The following is a 20,320-nucleotide window of genomic DNA, read 5'->3' as shown; positions in this document are numbered from 1 at the left end:
TCATTCCGATGATCATCCAACCCGCTTTTAACTGAATAACTATTGTTAACTTCAATCCAAGACTCAGTGAATTTATGTTTACCTTCTTACCTTTCCTTAATCAATATATCTGCAACCTTCCCATTTATCATGGATGTATATTATTTTTTTATTAAACTTTTTGTGTGTACTCTAGAAATCTTAGATGAATAAAAGAAAAAAATACCTTATGATAGATAAAACACTATCACAAAAACAAAATTTTATTTTTTTATTAGTGATTAATTATAAGTCAGTCTTAAATATTAATAAATTCTGAAAATTTCTGTCTTATTTGGCAAAAATATTGCAAATAAGTTGTAATATTCAACAAAATTTGTTGTGTAAAAGTTGTTCATATTATACTCTCTACCAAGGTATTAAAACTTCTTTAATTGATTTATCAATGGACTAAAGAATTTGCTTCACAATAAGAAAAAAATCAATGTAGTTCCGAGGACTGCATTCTACTTTTAAAAAATTATCAATAATATATCTATTTTCCATGTTGAGAATAATGGTATTGAAAAATACAAGTTTTTGCTTTTAAATCCATTTATATGGATTATACTGTCACGTATGAAGGTTTTAAGAATTAATGGTAAAATATTCCTAGGACCTTAAGTTTCATGCAGTAGGACTTTTTTATTCTAGTTAATAATAACTATGCAATGCATTTTTATAATAAATTATTTATCTGTTAGTTTCGACTTGGTAGATTGCTAACTTTTACATATTTTTCATTCCATAAAATTTTAATATTGTAATGTGTTAACCTTGGCAGTTTGTATTTTGTGGGCTTTTCAGTCAATTATTGGTCTTACAACCAAACAAATTCTTCAATCAACTGTCATGTTACACATGATTAACAATAGACACTGTGATAAAATACTACTTGATTTCTGTATCAATTTCAGGTTTTTTAGATTATCTGAAGACTGATTAGCCTGTAAGTCATTTTGACATGCCCAAGAAATGTTTTGTATTCTCTTTAATTTGAATGTTTCAATAAACAACATTTGATCATTTCTTAAACCTCTTCAAGTTATTTTTCCTTTTCAATCAACAAAACAATAACTTTAGTCTAGAGAGAGTGGTGTAAACCATTATGTTAAAACTTGAACATTGATATTACACTAATCTATACTCTTATGGATTGCACGAAGATTATTGATTGTTTTATGTATATGGAATTTAGTATTAACCTATACGAAGTTGATCTATGGATTTATAGGATCATAGTCTGCTCCATGAAGAGTGAGAAACGACCTCTTCATTGGTTTCCTGCTTCAAGATTTCTGATAAAATTATTGTGTTTATGAAATGAAAGATTAAGGCCCGGTTCATAAAAGCCGGTTAATTGAACCGTGATTAATTTCACGAGAACCAATCAGAGAAGGCCTTTTTGATAAGACGGCTTCTCTGATTGGTTCTTGTGGAATTAATCACGGTTAAAATTTAACCGGCACTAAGAATTTTATTAAAAATTTACCAATAAGTGAAGCCATTGATCACAGTGTTCATGAAATCACAGGTAACAAAGTTCATTTATTTAACAAATACATAATCTTTATTACACTACTAATATCCGACTCACTTCTTCATCCGATATTTTTATAGAATTTCTACTTGCCATTTTAAAGGATGCTACTAATTTCATTTATTTCATTTCATTTATCCATAGATAATAGATACAATGCTGGTGAAAACAACAGGCATTCGCCCAAAACTGCTTAAAACCTTAATTTGGAATACATTAATATGAACCCTTCTTACAAGATTACAACCCATCTTACAAGAAATAAATATTCTATTTTAAATACAGTGATAAGTTACAGTACGGTACCAATGTAAAAGTACGACTTTCTTGAAATAAGGTACAAATATTTTATACCGAAGGCTAACTAAATGCCATTGGAAATAAATTGGTAACTTACGGTACATACTATTTCGAATATAGGTACTATCCAAGCTACTACTTTAAATAGGTACTTTAGTAAAGTAGGTAGGTACTAAATTATGTTTATAATTAATTTATTGGAAAATTAAGATTGAAATGGTTTAGGTTTTAAAATCTAAACTAGTTTCTTGTTAACTGAATAAGTTTTGGGTTTTTATCATGTGGATGCCAAAATATATTTTATTTTAGGATAGGCTATCCAGAAGTATGTCGATTCATGAGTTGCAAGAAAATAATTGAAAAGTAGGGTTGGTTTTTACCTTCAATAGTTGTTTTTGACGTTCCACTTTAATCAAGCAATAAAAAAAATACAACATACATGAATGGACAGAGGTTTGGACATTTCAAAATTTAGTTAATTTGGTATGGTACCTATTGGCTACTTCGGATTTTGAGAAAAAGTGAAACACTGTATGGAATAATAATTAAAAATGAAAGAGATTTGAAAGATGTGCAGTTTACAAAGGTTTTATTTTTCACTGCTAGATAGCGTGAGACTCTCAGTGAATTCCCAATATCAGTTGTGATATTACTCACCAGGTAGCAGGCAAATGCAAAGATGTTTTTCAATGTTATTTTTCTTATTTCGAAACATAAAAACAATGTAAACCCCTCTTCATGACGCTCATGATTCAAGAATGATTTGAAAAACTATCTTCTGCGTTTTTGCAATCGACTTTTCTACTCCTAGTAGCTCAAAAAGACCGGTGTTTTTATAAAAAAACCCGCAACTTATCGATTTCAGAGCACGGGTTGAAAAAACTAAAATACCATAGACTACACAAGCTTTTTTAAAACCAAGGATGCCTTAACATCTGACAATTTAACTTTAAATTATTTTATTCATATTAATTACCATTATTTCTATCTAGTTTGAAATATATTTCAAACTGAAGTCAGGGATTGCTTTGAGTTGAGCTAGACTTCCCAAATCTGTCTAGTATTTTAGAAGTCTTGTTTATACAGTTGCAGATCGTGTAGGTATCTTTTTCTGGTGTATTATTGATTAATAAAGAGCTGATAGAGAAAGTCACCATATAATAATGCATTATCTTTCAGGCACATTCCTCTCAGAGAATTTTTATTTTAGTTGGGTACCGTACCGTAGTCTACGAAGACAGTTCACAGTTCACTATCGTAATGATTTTTGACCGCTTCCTATTTCAAGGATCACATTGTTGTTGATAATTTGGTGTTTGAATGATTGTTTAGAAAAAAATAAAAAGTATTAGAATATAGAAGGTCATTGGGTCAGGTATCAATATTTAATAAGTATAGAGACAAGTCATTAACCTAGTGAATTATGTAATTGTCGAGGATCCAATGGCAGAAAAGTGGTAGGGATGAAAACATGAGGCGGTGACGTAGCGTCCCCCACCACGGCAACTCGGTGTTGTGACGTCACGCTTCGGGCTTCAAGATGGCAGACGGTCACTGTGCAGCAGAGTTGGATGTACGCGAGGATGAACCTACGCTGCTGATGAATGGAAAGGGGGGCTCATCATCGGATTCCGAGTGCGTTGCCGACGAAGACAGATCGGGAAGTTTGAGTAAATCGTTTTATGTTAGTGGTGACCTGTGTTCGGATATTGTGTCGAATGGCGCGGAAGAGTTTGATGTGGAATCTAGTGGGTTGTTGAATGAGATTTGTCGTGTAATGGGTTCCGAACATGTGGAGTTTTCTGGCGATTTCAAGGAAATTTGCTCGGAAGGTGAAGACAACTGCAGAAAGAAGAGATGTGCGGATCGTTATGACAGCTCAGAAAGTTCAGACAGGTACAGTTTCTGTCAAAAAATTGAATTTCTTTCATATATACATTTTACACAAAGAACCCTCCATTTTGGGTTTTAAGGCTGTTGTGTTCACTTTCTCACTCTTTCATCTATTTCATATAAACAGCATGATGTTTTTTCATATTTACTTAACTTTAATTACTTTAAAACTAAGTAAACAATAAAAAGTTTCATGGTCATTGCCACTTGGGGACCTTAACCCCGCGTGGCCCCGCCCGTGACCAAACACCCACAGTGTATACAACACAAACATTTCACCCGTTTTCTACCTGGCTTGTCTACTTTAAGAGCTTGAACTCTTCATTTTTATTTATACTGTTGACGAATATTTTTGTTCTTGTGATTTTAATTGATCAACTAAAGTAGTCCATCTTGTATAAATATACTTTTATTTGGTACCGCGTACCGTACCTTCTGTGAAGTTGATCTAGCTGTAGGGTCAATCGGCTGTACGGTACACTTCGATTTATCGTTGTTTATTTCAATTTTAAATGATCGCAACACAAGTTTCAAAAATTCTAGCCTCTTCCAAACAAGTATACTCTTTTACCTTCTATGTTCATTAAAGGACTTTGGTACGGTATACTTATTGTTTATTGTAGGCTATAGTTTTGTGAAGCAGCACGATGCTAGATACAAAATCTAAATTTGAAGATGGTTTAAAGGGTTTGGATTGCACTGGAATACATTTACTGAACATAAACTTTGGACATGATTGTTATAAAATATACATAGGCCCATTTATTACGTGTAGGCCTATATTATATTATCTATATATATAAAAGCGAAATGGCACTCACTCACTGACTGACTGACTCACTCACTCACTCACTCGCATAACTTAAAATCTACCGGACCAAAAACGTTCAAACTTGGTAGGTATGTTCAGTTGGGCCCTTTAGAGGCGCACTAAGAAATCTTTTGGCAATATTTCAACTCTAAGGGTTGTTTTTAAGGGTTTAAAGTTCGTCTTTTAGCATGTATATTCTTCTTCTCCCAATCTCTTAATTATAATTGAAATTTCCATATCATATGTTACTATAGAACTATAATCTAGATAGAGTACCTCTTCGAAAAAGTTGTTAACTGGCAACTAAATTAATAATTTTGTCAGATTGGCATTAAGTTGAGTTGACTTTGTTAGGTTGGCACCAAGTTGAAGATTTAAATGTATTTATCGCGGAAAAATTGATTGGGCACTGCTACTTCAATCCTGGGAATAATATATTTCTAGCCGTCAGGCTCGCTTCGTTCGCCATATCAGTTTAGCCAGACGTTTAGTCTGGACCCCCGACTGGATTGTCCTAACATATTATGATAAAAATGCTCAAATGAAAAATGCAGGCGAGCGAAGCGAGCCTGCTGATCTCATTCTTTGACGATCCAGTCGGGGGTCCAGGGGGCGGAGCCCCCTGGCTAGACGGATATGGCGAGCGAAGCGAGCCTGACGGCTAGTTATTAATACTTGTACACATACTTTTAATAACGTGTCAATGATATATTTATACTTTTTCATATACTGACACATTTTACATAACAATTGAACTAAATGTTATCCATGAGCATCTTTAAAGTAATACCTACGCTTTTTTATATGATTACAGATCATTTTGATCAGTAGGGACCTCCTGTAGATTGAGTGAGCTTTGCGTTTTCAAACATAGATTTGGGTCTGCATACCTAAGGGTATGTGCAAGTGCACGTGATAAGTTATACCCAAGTGCACTTTTACGTATACTTTAATCCAGTATGATCTTACTCAACGTGACGTCGACCATTTCAGTTTTTTCAATTTAATCATGATTTGTAAAGATACTTTAACATGATTATTAAATGGTAGGCTGTATAAATATGCTACATTATTTGTCAAACATCATTCGCTACCTTGAGCGATATCTAATCACGTGATTTCTTTTTTTTCATGAATGTTTCATCAACATGACATTCTTGAATTGGCGTGTATTCAAAACCAATGCTTGGTGCATGTGAATAGATTTTGAATCCTTGTTTCCTAGACACTGAATCCTTGTTTCACTCTGATGATTAATATTTATCATCATAATATTTACAATAGATGATTCTATCTCATGTCTTTTATCTATTGTAAAATTTCATGTGTACCCTACCGTATACAGAATTCAATACTTGTTATGTTATTACAGAATAATCAAGTTACATTATTATTGTAGCTTGTGGACATAGAGTGTGATGTGATAGTTATTTTTCGTAATATGATTATCATTCTTTTTAAACTCCTGATTACCTTTCTGTGTGTTTGAAAAACACAAGAAAATACCATGATGGGTGTGTCTCGTAACCATTGCTTGGATATGAGAATTTAGGTGAAGTAATTATGAATTTTGTACTAATAATGTATTTCTATTTCGTATTAATAAGAATTTGTAGAACTCTTCCCATTAACGTGAAAAATTGCGTTCAAGATTATTCTGATTTTAATTTTTGAAAAGCTTACTATTTAGCAATCTGAGAGAGTAATTAGTTGCCACAATCCTGGTCCCTTAAAAAACTGAATTCCGTTCAATTACGGCAGGCTTCGCCAGAAATTTGTCATTACTGCAAGAGATTAAAGAGAGGGTGAGAGGGAAATAGATGAAGAGTGACAGAGAAAACCTTCCAGAATGAGAGAGATTGAGTTTGAGCTAAGGGAGGAACAGAGTTCTGTTTTGCCGGAGGGAGGGTAGACTCCACTCTCTACAACCCCAAACAGAAGAGCAGATTTTTCGCGCGTGACGTTTTTGAAATTCACGCCGACCCCTTTTATCCTTTTCAGGAATTATTATACTTGCTTCACAAGCTAATTAAGTGGCAAAATATGGAAATTCAAAACAGGGAGATCACATGTGAGGGACAATTTCGTGTAGGGAAAGTTGAGTTTATCCCTGAGACTTTGAAAATTATTTCAATCATCTTGTTATTAATGATTCCTTTATGCTTCTAGTACAATAATTTTATGTTTTAAGTTGTCACATCTCTCGAATTTCAACGTTCTTTACTAAGCTTCAATGCTCATTTCAATTTGACAAGAATGTAGCCTACCTACTTTGATTTTTCGTTATATTCATATCATAGGTTCCCTGTTTATTCATAACTTCTCTTCACATTTTCCAATTTGTAGATGTACACATTATTATTATTATTATTATTATTATTAAATCATCTATTGACCACCTTTCAAAGGGGTATGTAGATTCGTCAATCACTCTAAACGATTTCAGTTTTAGTCTTAGATTTATCTAATCAGTCTTACTTGCTCGCAATGAACCATAAATACCGCAATTGAATATGCGGAGACATTCAATAATTCATTTTTTTATTGTTTTGAAACCCTTACCGTTCATCTCCTTGAGATGCAGGTAGAGCATTGAACAATCTTATACCAGCGCTTTTCACTCCCCGCTAATAAAGAGTTGTTCGATGAACCTCGTCTCTCAAGTTTTGCCTGTACCGAGTTCCGTAATTGTGAAATACCTCTCCTGTATTAAACTCATGTTGGTGTTTCATTATAGAACAAAGTGTCTCGAAAATATAAAGACTAGACAACGGAAGGATTGTTATGTTAAATGATTCGTTCGATTAAAATGATATATTTCTCAAAAAGTTTTGTTTTTTATAGTTTCGTTCTTGATACAAGATTTTTTGTAATGTACGGTACTGGTTTTCAACTGTCGATTCAATAGAGACACACAAGTTGAATGATCACTTTGAAATTTGCGTCTTTTCCAACTGAAAAACGAATGGAATATAAATTTAGACATGGCTACGCCCTTCCTGGCACTCTTTGGTTCACATTATCACTTCTAATTTGATTCTTTTTTAGCGATTTCCTTTCTTTTCCCCTTGGAAAAATGGAGAAACCAAATTGTAATACGCTCTTATCATTTTTCTTTACGTGATTTTCGCAACAGCATAATTACTGTCTTGAAGACGTGTAATTTGAAGAAAACTGATAAACCTGTACTTGAAACAGAGGTGTGGCTACAGGAGGTTGGTTCTTTTGTTTAAATTTTCTGTGTTGTCACTTAGTAGTGAATATAGTAAATGTCATTCCCTGACAAAAAATTTTTGTTCTAAATTTCCATACTGTATTCTTCTGTTATTAGGGATCTATTAGGCCTATATACATTTCGATAATAAATTGTTACGTACATTAACTTCTGACTACTGAATTCGTACTTTTTATCCTTTTTTCGTCGTAAATAGGTGAGGCAACCAACTTTTTGCCAAGTATTCTCTCTCGAATAGTCATACTTCAAATTGTTCAACATACTTTTACTATTTTCATGGAATAGAACTTCCTGAACAAGCGTCTCTTATTCTGGATTTTCTTCCCAATCAAAAAATGTACCTTCATCAAATCATAGAATTACAATTTTTGTCATATTCACCACCTACTTTCAGAAAGTATAGAATGTTTAAAATTCATACGCTACATTCTATACATTTTCATTTTATTTATTATAATACAAGTAACATTACTCATATGCAAGCTCGAGGATGACAGCATGTGGGAGTATTGAATACATAACATAAATACTGAATTACAATATAAATAAAAATATAAATGTAAGTACTTTTTTGAAAATTGTAATTATCAAGACTTGATAATGGCATCATATAGCCGAAACAATTCGTGGTACTTAGATTTCTATTTTTATTTATAAAAGCAAGAGCAACCGTAACGGAAAAAATACAATACTGAATTACTTAGTGTACAGATTAAAAAGTACATAATTCAACTGGAAAGAATTGTTTGAACATCATAAATTTTTCCTCTCTTAAATTCTAATCGCCAATACTATTTATTCTACATTTTCTGAAATTTACATTCTATACTCACTCTCTGCCTACTTCTAACTGAACAGGAATGTTTTTTCCTCTCTCTTTCTTTCCTTCATTGTCTCCTTTCACATTTTATCACAATGATTGCCAATTCAAAATGTGTTATTAGTTCCTAAACCTCTCCATCTTTATTGCTCATTTCAAGAGGTCGGTAGCAAAGACCTTAAACACGTGGCAAATAGGGGTTCACACATTAAAATCCAGCTACCCCTAAATGGTCGTAAAAAATCGGACATGGTTTCCTATACTAACAACGCTGATAAATAAATGAGGCCACGTGTAGCTGAGACGTGCCTTCTAGAGTACGTTGGTGTTACATCGAGCTGGATCTGTTCTATGTGGTTGAGAGCAGCAACCCAGCACCTAGGCGATAGCTTACAACCTAGGAGCGGTCACCCGACCCAGCTGAGCTCCTGCAAGCAATTACCTATTCCCATCAGTTGTTGATCAGGTCGCTGGTTGTTTTGTAATGCCTTCTGCTTCATCCACCACATTGTTGGCTTGCAACTAGCGTCCGTAGATAATTATTATTGTGTCAGCCTCCTCTCTACGGTGCAAGAACAACAGCAGCAGAATGCAGTATCAGGTATGACCTCTCGCGTGAGTGGTCTCTGCTTGTTGTGGCACGGGTATCCACACTTATGTCTTCGATGATCAATGATTGTTGAGCTGTCGCTGGTTTCCAATATAATCTACTAGCCACTGTCGATGGAGAATGAGACCTAATTTATAATAACTTCTAGCATGGAACGTAGGTTGTTGTGGAACACAAACACTCTTGTAGTGTAGGTTTTATCGAGAACTTGTTCAATTTCTACTTGAAATTTCTATGTGAAGGATATTGTTTAACTGGTCTCATGTGGAGGTATTTTTAATACTGTTTGATTATATAAAAATACTATTCAAACACTTGAATGCTATTATTTAATTATATACAAATACTATTAAAACACTTGAATACTATTTGATTACAACAATAATGTTTTTTAGAGCAGTGATGATTATGTATGATATTATTCATTCATACATTCATAGATACGATATCATTCTTAACTATGAATGATTGGGAAAGGAACAACAGGCTCAAAGCCCTTATTGGTTAATAACAGTCATACCAATGTACCAGTACAATGTTAAATCTTTTATAAAATAAGACAAACTGAATCAATTTAATTAGCAAGTAATTTATTTATATTGAGTATACATTGTATTAGAACACAAACAGTTTTGTGCCTACTCTGGCTACCATAACAACCCGTTGCCAACGACGACATAATAAAACATATGACATCTCCCTTTTTCAGGGGAGCAGCAGAAATAATATATTGACCGAGCGAAGTGAGGTCTAAGATTCAAGTTGACGTTTTAGCATTTCTCTTAATGTTTATATGTTGAGCATTTACGGCAAAACGCGCTAATAGATTTTCATGAAATTTGACAGGTATGTTCCTTTTTAAATTGCGCGTCGACGTATATACAAGGTTTTTGGAAATTTTGCATTTCAAGGATAATATAAAAGGAAAAAGGAGCCTCCTTCATACGCCAATATTAGAGTAAAAATCAGACTATAGAATTATTCATCGTAAATCAGCTGTTTAGTGGACTATAATACTACCCGTTCAAAAACATCGAACATCTTGAAAATGTATCTTTCCATCAACGATGCAGACAGTTGCAGCCAGACCTGATAACAGCACTCACACTCACATTCCGGGACGCACGTCACGGTACGATAGGACAGAAAGCTCTATGTTTATTTAGGATTTTTTCTAGACATTTTAAATTGATAAATTTTTATTTTTTGAGAAAACATAACAGGTCAATGTAACTTATTGAGCGCTAGAAAGTCATTTCAATATGATTGACTGGTTAAACTGAACGTAATTTATATACAATATTTTAATGTTTAAATAATTTTTATTTTATTTTGGGATGGGACATTGGCACTTTAATGTATTCTACCAAAACAAAAAAAAACAAAAAAAAACACTTCGACCGTGATTAAATTATGAATTGATACTGAATATATCACGTTAAACCTGTTTCATAGAAACTTCAACTTACCTTTTTTTACTAAAATTCCAGAATTTCTGCTGTAACAGTAAATAAAAAAATGTCACAACCTCTTTCACAGTAATGGCAAAATGATACGTTTGCTTATAACCTCAGTATCAATAACTCTGTTACTAATAAATAATTTTGTTCTTGAATTTATTGTACATCTGCAACCAAGGCTGATAGCCCTAGTCTCTCATGATAAAGGTCATTAGGAGGCTATTATGTGGCAGTGTTTATTATATCGCAGTTGCGATTGGAAACTGGTTTCTTGAATATTTATGCGTGTTCCATTCAATGGCCTGCCAAATACAGGAGCGAATCCAAATTTTGCTGCTCTTGAGAACGAAACTGACATTTAAATGATAATGGAAACATCATAGGAGTTATTTTGTTGTCCTTAATACAAGATTTGTTGTTGTTTGTATTTGTTGATTAATTTGTCATCTGTTGAATAATTCTGGTGGGAATCGGTGGGAATTGGTAGATCCCAGTTGAAAGAGATTTTTTGTTTTATGAATAAATTATTCATAATACTACTACTCGTATTCAAGATCATTCTTCTTCTTAATTTTTTAGATTATTTGAATTAATTCAATCTTGAATATTACAACCTATAAATGAATGGAAATTATTAATATTTCCCCCTTGATTAATGTTTCGAATGAATGCTCTTTTCCTGCCTCGCGAGAAATCTAAAAAATCCAGAATGTGTCAGTTTTTCATTTATTGCTATCTAGTGGAGTAATCGATCGAATAAATCTAATATTAAATGTAACTAAATTAGTTTTGTTTGTATATATTTTTAAACATTATTGACGATTTTATAGTTGATGACATCTCGGCTAAAGATATTTTCGATTTGACTTTATGAATAAATTGTTCTAACAGAGGTTGATAGTCTCCTCTTGAAAAAGTCATTCAATATCAGTATAACCAGAAACCAGTGTTGAACTTGACACCTTCAATAAAATAAAATAAACAGTCAATTCTTTCCATTCCACCAGCTGACAAGCACAATGCGTGATTTTATTTAGGGGTCGGCTTGCTGGTAGTGTTTTTGTACTGTGCTATGAAAACCGGCCCGACATATTGTTTTTGAGGTTTTAGGAGCAAGTTTGAAATTGATGCGCCTACGGTACCCTTGCTTGGTTTGATTGTGAAGTATTTTCTACATTGTTTTATAGAAAATTTATGTTCTCAAATGCTACTCTAATTCATGTTTTATAGTTAAATAACTTTCTCACCATATTTATAATTCTTCCCTAGTCTTGTTTCACCGAAGAATCAAGATTTTTCTTTTTCAAGATTCATTGGAAGGATTGATAACTGATAAGTTGTATTATTTGCCCAGATTATTTTAGCTCGGTTTACACCAAAGTTATTAACAAAATGTTAATAACTCAATCCTTCTATAGATTCTATTAGATTGACGGAACCGAAATCTCGGTTTATACCAAAGTTATTAACAAAATGTTAATAACTTATCCTTCTATAGATTCTATTAGATTGAACGGAACTTGACAAACATATATGTTCATCATGTGTATGACAAGTTATGTTCAATCTAATAGAATCTATAAGGATTAAGCTATCAACATTTTGTTAATAACTTTGGTGTTAGCGCAGGTTTACTTTGAAAAATAAATAATCCATATTTTTCAAAATAATGAAAAGAAGCCTCTATTCTACGATTAGTTATTTCCAAATAAGGTATGAAATGCTCTGTTCTGAGGACCATCAAAATATTGGATAACAATACATTTCAGTCAAAACTTTGAATTTAGCATAAAGAAATATTGTAGTGTCAGTAAACCTGCTGTCCTATGGATACTATAATAGAGCCACGTTTAGTGTTTGTGAAAAAGGGCTCAGCCATGTGAAATGTCTCCATTAATGAAGGTCTTTGAAATACTTCCAAAAATCTACCTTGATTGAATTTCTTTCTAATAGAATTGTATTGAAGAAGCTTCAGCTTTGAATCTGAAGTATGAAAAGAGTGGTAGAAGTAAGGAATTTGATACTCATTTTATTCATTCCTATACAAAATACTGTTCCTAGAAATGGTTTCCAAACTAATGGGAAAATGTATTTTTTTATTCAGTTTGCTATTCTTTCAGTAAAATTCTTTAACAATCTTTTATGCAAGCTTCTGTGATACTAATCAAAGCATAAATTTGAATTTGAACACTATTGTGCTAAAATTATGCAAATAATAATTGCATCGCTTGGAAATTGTTGCAATTTTTTTAATGTGTGCTTGATATAATCCTCGTGATACAAAATGCAATGCTCATTTAGTCTGATGAGGAAATGTTCTGCTAAAATGCATTTGCCCAGAATGCAATTCGTTTCAAGGTAAAGTTCATTTTAAGCTGGTTAGCTAGTAATTTCTTCATTCTAATGATTGTGGGAAGTTTGATGCATTTCAAATTATTTCACGTCAGAAAAAAACCTTATTGCGGCAAGTAATAGGTGTGCAGTTGCAGTTAACGATGACAGCTGGCAGCTGCATTGTTGTTGCATTTCCTACAATATTTCAAGGTGATAGTCGTTTTCTCCTTGAGGCTTTTATTGCAACAAAAGTAACGGCCGTTATTCCCATTCATCATGTAATTGCGATTGCATCGGCGTGTTTTTGTTCGGCTACAGTGCTACGTCATCAAGGTCTGTGAAGGTTGCTGCAGTAACCTCGTGAGTTTTTCTAGCTTTTGTGCCAACTCATGACATCTGTACGCGTGGCTCACACCAGCGTTCATTATTGTTACATTATTAGAGAGGAATATTATTGAAGCAGGCAAAGGTCAGAGCTCATCGTGGATGTGGTTATTGAGGCCACTGGCGAGATCAAGTGAGAGGGACTGGCGCTGCACTCGGTGCACTGCAAGGCCGGTGCAGCGATGCAGTTGCAGCCATGCAATGCCATCCTGTCCCCCCCTCTCACAACTATCACTGTGATGCAATATTCGCTCGCCAAGGCTGTTCCGCCTTCTCATCTCAGTGCTCTCTCTTTCGCTCTCTCACGCCGCTTCATGATATTATAAGATTGGCAAACGTCATTCGCCTGGAAATAAAAGGCATTGCAGATATTACGGCAATTGTGCCATTTCATTGTCCAACAATAAATTGTAGCGCTCTTGGCGTTTTGATTCGATATATTTTGCTCATTCAATCCCCCAGCCGCCGCGCTTATTATATCATTGTTCTACTTTACATGCCTATCACCGAACTGCATCGACCTGAACTGCATAAAGCTTATGCAACTCTGCTGCAATATGCAATTCTACGTCACTAGTTCGACTTGTTTATAATGGCTATCTAGTTATAGCATGCCTTTTACCTCATGGAAAATAATTCTCTTTCTCTCCTCTCATAACACCTACACAAATATTGTTCTTTAAAATTCATTTGCTTATTTCATTAGCTTCCAAACTGTCCAGGGAAATATTGTCACCCACATCGTTCTAAGCCGACTAAATCAACATAGACATATCCCTGTCCAGGGAAATATTGTCACCATGAACACATCCCAGTCTAGGGAAATATTGTCATCATGGACACATCCCAGTCCAGGGAAATATTGTCACCCACATCGTTCTAAGCCTGCTAAATCAACATAGACTTTATCACATCAAGCCTATTGTTCAAAATTTACTTTGGTTATCATTTGCTTTGTTATGAGTTGATACTACGCAAACTATAACTCTCATAACACCTTCACAAATATTGTTCTCTAAAATGCATTTGCTTACTTCATAAGCTTCTTCTAAACTGTCCAGGGAAATATTGTCTCGTACGACGTTCTATGCTGCCGACTGAATCAACATAGACGTTATCACATCAAACCTATTGTTCAAAATTTACTTTGGTTATCATTTGCTTTGTTATGAGTTGATACTACGCAAATTGTAACTATCATAACACCTACACAAATCTTGTTCTCTAAAATTCATTTGCTCATTTCATAAGCTTCTAAACTGTCCAGGGAAATATTGTCATGTACATCGTTCTTAGCCTGCTAAATCAACATAGCATTTATCACATCAAACCAATTTGTGAAATTTACTTTTGTTATCATTTGCTTTGTTGAGTTTGCTCTGCAAACTGTTAGTAGCCATTGTAAGTTTATTTGGATTGATTCAATCCAGAGATGGAAGTTGCCCACTCAAATGAAATTGGTTTTGTTAGTAAATAACGTTTCATTCAAATCTAATTTATTTGTCAGGTTGCCTTCCTGCCTATTCTCAACTACAGTATATGAATATCATTATTTTAATTATTTGATTGAGTTTGCATTGTTGAGTTTCTTATAATGTGATGACAAAGTGTTTATTTATCCACAATTTTACCCTGTAAACAGCAGATAAACCCCCAAATATGCTCCCTTATCATAATAATGAGTTGAAGCTATACATTCAAATATTATAATCAGAAGGCTAGTTCTAGGTTCTGCAAATACTTTGTAGCTTTTCTTCGCTAGACCTAGACGAAACTTGTGTTCACCGTTGTCCAACTAGAAAACAGCAGCTGCCGATATCAGACTAGACCGGCTTCGTAGAACTAGTTTCATGTTGAGTTTTGTGATTCAACGTCGGGGTGCTAAATCAAAGTCCACGATAATCAATTAATGGTTTCACAAACGAGCACATAAAACTTCTCATGGTTATCATTTCTACTCCTAGTCGTTTCTTGCATTGTAAGAAACTCTATCCCAATAGGGCTTCTTCATCTAGCCACATCCTTCTTTACTATCCTCCTCCCCTACACTTTGCCATTCGATACGAATTTTACCATCGGTGGAACTTGATACATACATTCAAACCCGATTTTATGGATGGAAATAAAATGTTACTTTTACATGTAGTTGACTTGGCTTCATCACTTTGAGTTTTAGTACAGTATTTTTCGCCACACTGCACAGAAAGCAGCTGTTTTCCAGTCCCTACGTAGATCTGAAAGACATTGTTTGCAGACGACTCTCGTCTGACGTCAGAACAGGTTTCTTTCCGGCCTAGGCCGGAAAGAGTGCCCTTTCCAGCCGCTAACATGGAACTAAGAAAGGTGATCAAAAAACAGCTGATAAAAAACTTTTCATTATTTGTGTTCATTATTCAATAATTAAAACATTTATAATAATATCATCTTATTGTCATTTGAAAGAATAAAAAAAGTATAAACTCAACCTCCCACATAATTGAAATTTTTTAGGTTATTTAGACAAATCAGAATAAAAAATAAAAATACTTGGACAATTTCCTGATATTCAGATTACCTCAGATTTGCTAGAGCTATCACCTTCCACTTCTGCTTTCGGAAGTGCTTAGTAAACAACTATTCTCATGTATATTGTTTATTTTTGTGTGGCTAAAAATAGCGTTCGCACCACGGGTAAAAATTTTTTTCCGGCTCTCAATCTTTTCTAGTCCTCGGCCTACGGACTTGAAAACCGATTTCTAGCCGGAAAAATCTCATTTTCTGCTCTAGGTGCGAGATATACTATTTCATCAAAACGAAATTTTTCAGTACACCGTAGTATAATTTCAAAATGTATTTTATAGAGGTGGAATTTCTGTTTAGATGTGTGTTCAATTTCCTTATTACTCCGCAATTGAACTGGGTTGAAAGGTCATGAGCCCAGTTACAAGTGACAACCCTGGCTTCAGATAGCATCTTGTATGAAAATCATTCAATTAGTATTCGCAAAGTCCAGTCATTGCTAGGAAGTTGTGGAGTGAAGCTAGTGTACTCATCATGCCGGAATAGCAAGGGCAACTACAGTTAGACTGATCAGCAATTCAGTTGCCGGTCTGTCTATTATCGTGTCCTGTGTTGTATAAATGAAGGGAGCGTTGCTTTGCGATTTTGCTTGCCTCTTCAGTTGTCACGCAGCAAGGAAGTCTGTCCACTCACGGTTGATGGCTGCTACGTGTCTCCAATCCAACCCTCAATATTAGAACCAGTCTTCAACTTTAGTGCAGCTTCGTCTGTCATGCTACATTGTACGCTGTTTATTGCCATACCCTTCAATAACGCAATTATTCTTCTAGAAGTCTTCCACAGGCTTCACTAATCCACATGTTCTTTTAAACTGCATTAAACGATTTTTGTATGAGATGTTTGATTATGTTCAGACAAATATCGTTGCTCTTCCAATACAGTTCTGATATAATAATTAACGCTAGTTTTGTTCAGGAGTTTGGACTTATTCAATGAATGTTTTTGATGTTTATTTTTATGAGAGGTTTATTTATTTTTTCCAGCTAATGAGCCAAATTTAACTAGCGTTGTACATTCAGGCTAACATTGTGGCATATACCTGCATTGATTTGATTTTTTAACATCTTTATTGTCCCATCACTTCACATAACATGAACAATTTACAAAATATCATATTCTCATAAAAAACAATGAAGACCTGTAAATACTCTTTCAAGGTCTCACATAAATTCAAGTAGTAGATTTTTTTCAAGTATTTGAAGCTTCGTAACTTCAAATTTCATCACTTTACATATAGTTTCAGCTCTCTATGGCTCTTTTTAATCAGTGCCATAAAAAGTCAGTCCATTGTGTCTTTTGCGCTTGAATATGATTTTGTCACATCTCATAACTACCCCCAGACAATCTGTTTGGTCATTCTTCAATACTCTTCAATCTTTGTATTCAAACTTTTATTAGCTAACTCTTCAATCATTGTATTACGGAAGTGGAATAAATAGTACTCCTAGTACGAAAGTGAAATAAAATCCTCCATATTCAACAATTTTGGCATTTATTTTGACTGAACAAATAATATTGAAGTATTGAAGTATTAAATTAGGCGCACAGAGATCGTCATCGGACGGACGGCACGCATCGGACATAGGTAGGACATAGGCATAGATATGCGCAATCCAATTGAAAACAATGCATCACGTCTTCGTGATGAGTCCGTGAGTCCGATGCCGTCCGTCCGATGACGATCTGTGTGCGCCTACCTTTAGAGTAATGGATCATGATCTGTCACTTGGCCGGGTTTGATTATTTTGACTTTATCTTGTAGGCGGTGTCTGTAGTTGCAGGAAAACTTATACAGTAGAAAGATTTTTTATTAAACTTATACTTGAGTTATACTTATATATATACTTACGTAAACTTATGAAAAAAAATTCTATGGTAGTAGCAGAGATAAGAGAAGATCTAACTTTTTACTAACTCCTCTTTGGTAGTAGGTAGTGTTCCTGGGTTACAGTATGTTTTGTGTCTTCATAGTATTGAGCTTTGGGCTGTCTAAGTGACTCCAGCCCCACCCGAGTTCAGCAAGTAGGTCATTTACGGCAACGATAAATAAGCGCGTTTAGCAATTGCTTTCCGTTCGAGACGTGCCAGCAGCAGTTAGCTAGATAAACTGCAAGTTATTACTGCATGCGCCCTATTCAATTTGCATTCACGTGAAAGTTTCCGCTATCCAGTGATCACGAGGCTCAACTAACTCACGATATCCACAATGATATTCATCCCTATTATCAGCTTCAATATTCGCCATCAAACTTGTTCTGAACATCTAATTTACGATCGCCTTCGGCTAGTGCTAATCGGTGTAATTGATCTGGGATCGTAGCTATTGCAATTTATACTTATAATTATTTGTTTATTTATTGGTTTGATCTACTCGAAAGTACATCCCGCACTACTGGTCGAGTCGTTACTCTTATCTAATGCATCTTCGGATATCTCTCCTCTCACCTTGTCCTAGTTCAGGAACGTATAAAATCTACCGTACTAAGATGAACGACGTTTCTACTATAACTTACATTAACTACTTGGATAAACTTTTTCTAGTTGCCTGTAACATTTGTCTGAAAAATTTCTGAACCTGGCTTATCTTTCTACTTTTTTGCAAAAAATTTCGAGTGTTTGTTGGTAGAACGAGTTGAATTTCAATCATAGTTATGATTTATAGAAAAATAATAATTGCTATAAACAGTTGACAAGTTTTTTTTCGCCCCACTTGGATGTAATGAGCTGGTTTTCGTGCGTCATATGGTGGCCGAAAATGATTGTTTTCTGACCAGGCCGGTAAAAGTTTTACGGCCCTAGGGCTGTAAAATAACCTTGAAGTCAGCTGATTCTGATTTGATGTGAACGTGTTTACAAAATGGTTTATGAAACGGAATCAGTTTATGCTTCTAGAATTGAATAAGTATTCTGCAATAAGATACTATCATTTTATTTGGATGAATAAAAATACAGATAAGATATATATTATAAACTATTCAAATTCAATTTTCAGAGTAGGATAGAACTTCTAACCTAAATTTCCGAAGTCAAAGACAACAAGCATTGTTGACTTTGACATTCAGATTGGCCAAATTTCAAGTGTGCTAAAACAGCTGATCAAAAAACTTTTCATTATTTGCGTTTATTATTCAAGAATTATAACATTTATAATAATATCATCTTATTGTAATTTGGAAGAATAAAAATTATAAACTCAACCTCTTACACAATTGAACATAATCTTTAAGGTTATTTAGACAAATCAGAATAAAAAATAAAAATACTTGGACAATTTCCTGATATTCAGATTACGTCAGATTTGCTAGAGCTATGTATGACCTTCCTGTTTTGCTTTCGGAAGTGCCTAATAAAAAAATTATTCTCATATTTATATTGTTTATTTTTCTGTGTGGCGAAAAATAACGTTCTCACCATGGGCAAAAATGTTTTTCCGGCTCTCAATCTTTTCTAGTCCTCGGCCTACGGCCTCGGACTTGAAAACCGATTTCGAGCCGGAAAAGTCTCATTTTCGGCCCTAGGTGCGAAATATACTATTACGACCTGTAATATTGTATTAATTCTCTTCCAAATCAGCGTATGTACTACATTTCTGTGGAAATTAATGTGATTCCAATACTATACGATCACTGATTGGAATTTTTCCAAAAAGTAGTGTTTTTACTGTCTGTAACATTTCTTAGTTATTTTGTCTGAAACTTTTCTGTACCTTGTTTATCTTGCTACTGTTTTTTCCAAAAATGTCGAATGTTTGTTGGTGGATCGATTTGAATTTCAATGATAGTTATAATCTATAGGAAAAGTATAATTTATTGCTATAAACAATTGACAAGTTTTTTGTACAGTCTGTAACAATGAATTAAAGAGGTTCTCTTCCAACTAAGCTTACTACATTTCTCTGAATTATTGAATTAATGTGATTCCAATATACTGTAGAAAATTGAGCCAGTTATAAGATCCATGAAAATTAAACCAATGAGTATATTCAAGAGGATATTGAACAATTACGACAATTTGTATCTGTTGATTATCCAGATTTGTCATAAGATTTTGTAGTTAAAAAAATGTTTGAGATTAGAAAAAATAATAATTTATCATTTAAAAACACTTTGAAGATCGAAAAATGAATAGCTTCGAAACTCACGGTACCTATATTTTCTCATTCCGTTTTAACTATTTTTTCTGTTAAACTATGTTAAACAAAACATACTGTAATTGCTATCACACACATCATGTTTGGGCATAAAAATGTATAATCATCAGCTATTATTATTAAAAAATGCATCGTTATTGGGAAAAAATACATAATATTTATTATTTCAAAGAATTTCAAATTAAAAAGATTGGGGAAAATGAATC

At 33.9% G+C, this 20,320-nt stretch overlaps 1 protein-coding gene across 6 annotated transcripts in view; it reads left to right on the top strand.

Annotated features, from left to right (window-relative positions):
• The first annotated feature begins 3,364 nt into the window (after positions 1-3,364).
• LOC111055220 (zinc finger protein jing homolog) overlaps positions 3,365-20,320 on the top strand; it is a 124,744-nt gene continuing 107,788 nt past the window's right edge. For 5 of the 6 annotated variants that reach the window (XM_039424948.1, XM_039424947.1, XM_039424946.1 and 2 more), the window contains exon 1: positions 3,365-3,754. In XM_039424948.1, coding sequence (XP_039280882.1) covers positions 3,399-3,754 — 356 coding nt within the window. In that variant the 5' untranslated portion in view covers positions 3,365-3,398. The remainder of the gene's footprint in view (positions 3,755-20,320) is intronic. The other variant, XM_039424949.1, reaches the window with a different exon arrangement.

The sequence above is a fragment of the Nilaparvata lugens genome, chromosome 3 (genome assembly GCF_014356525.2).
Source record: "Nilaparvata lugens isolate BPH chromosome 3, ASM1435652v1, whole genome shotgun sequence".
In the NCBI taxonomy this organism is placed as follows: domain Eukaryota; kingdom Metazoa; phylum Arthropoda; class Insecta; order Hemiptera; family Delphacidae; genus Nilaparvata; species Nilaparvata lugens.
This window is presented reverse-complemented; position numbering and strand designations above follow the sequence as displayed.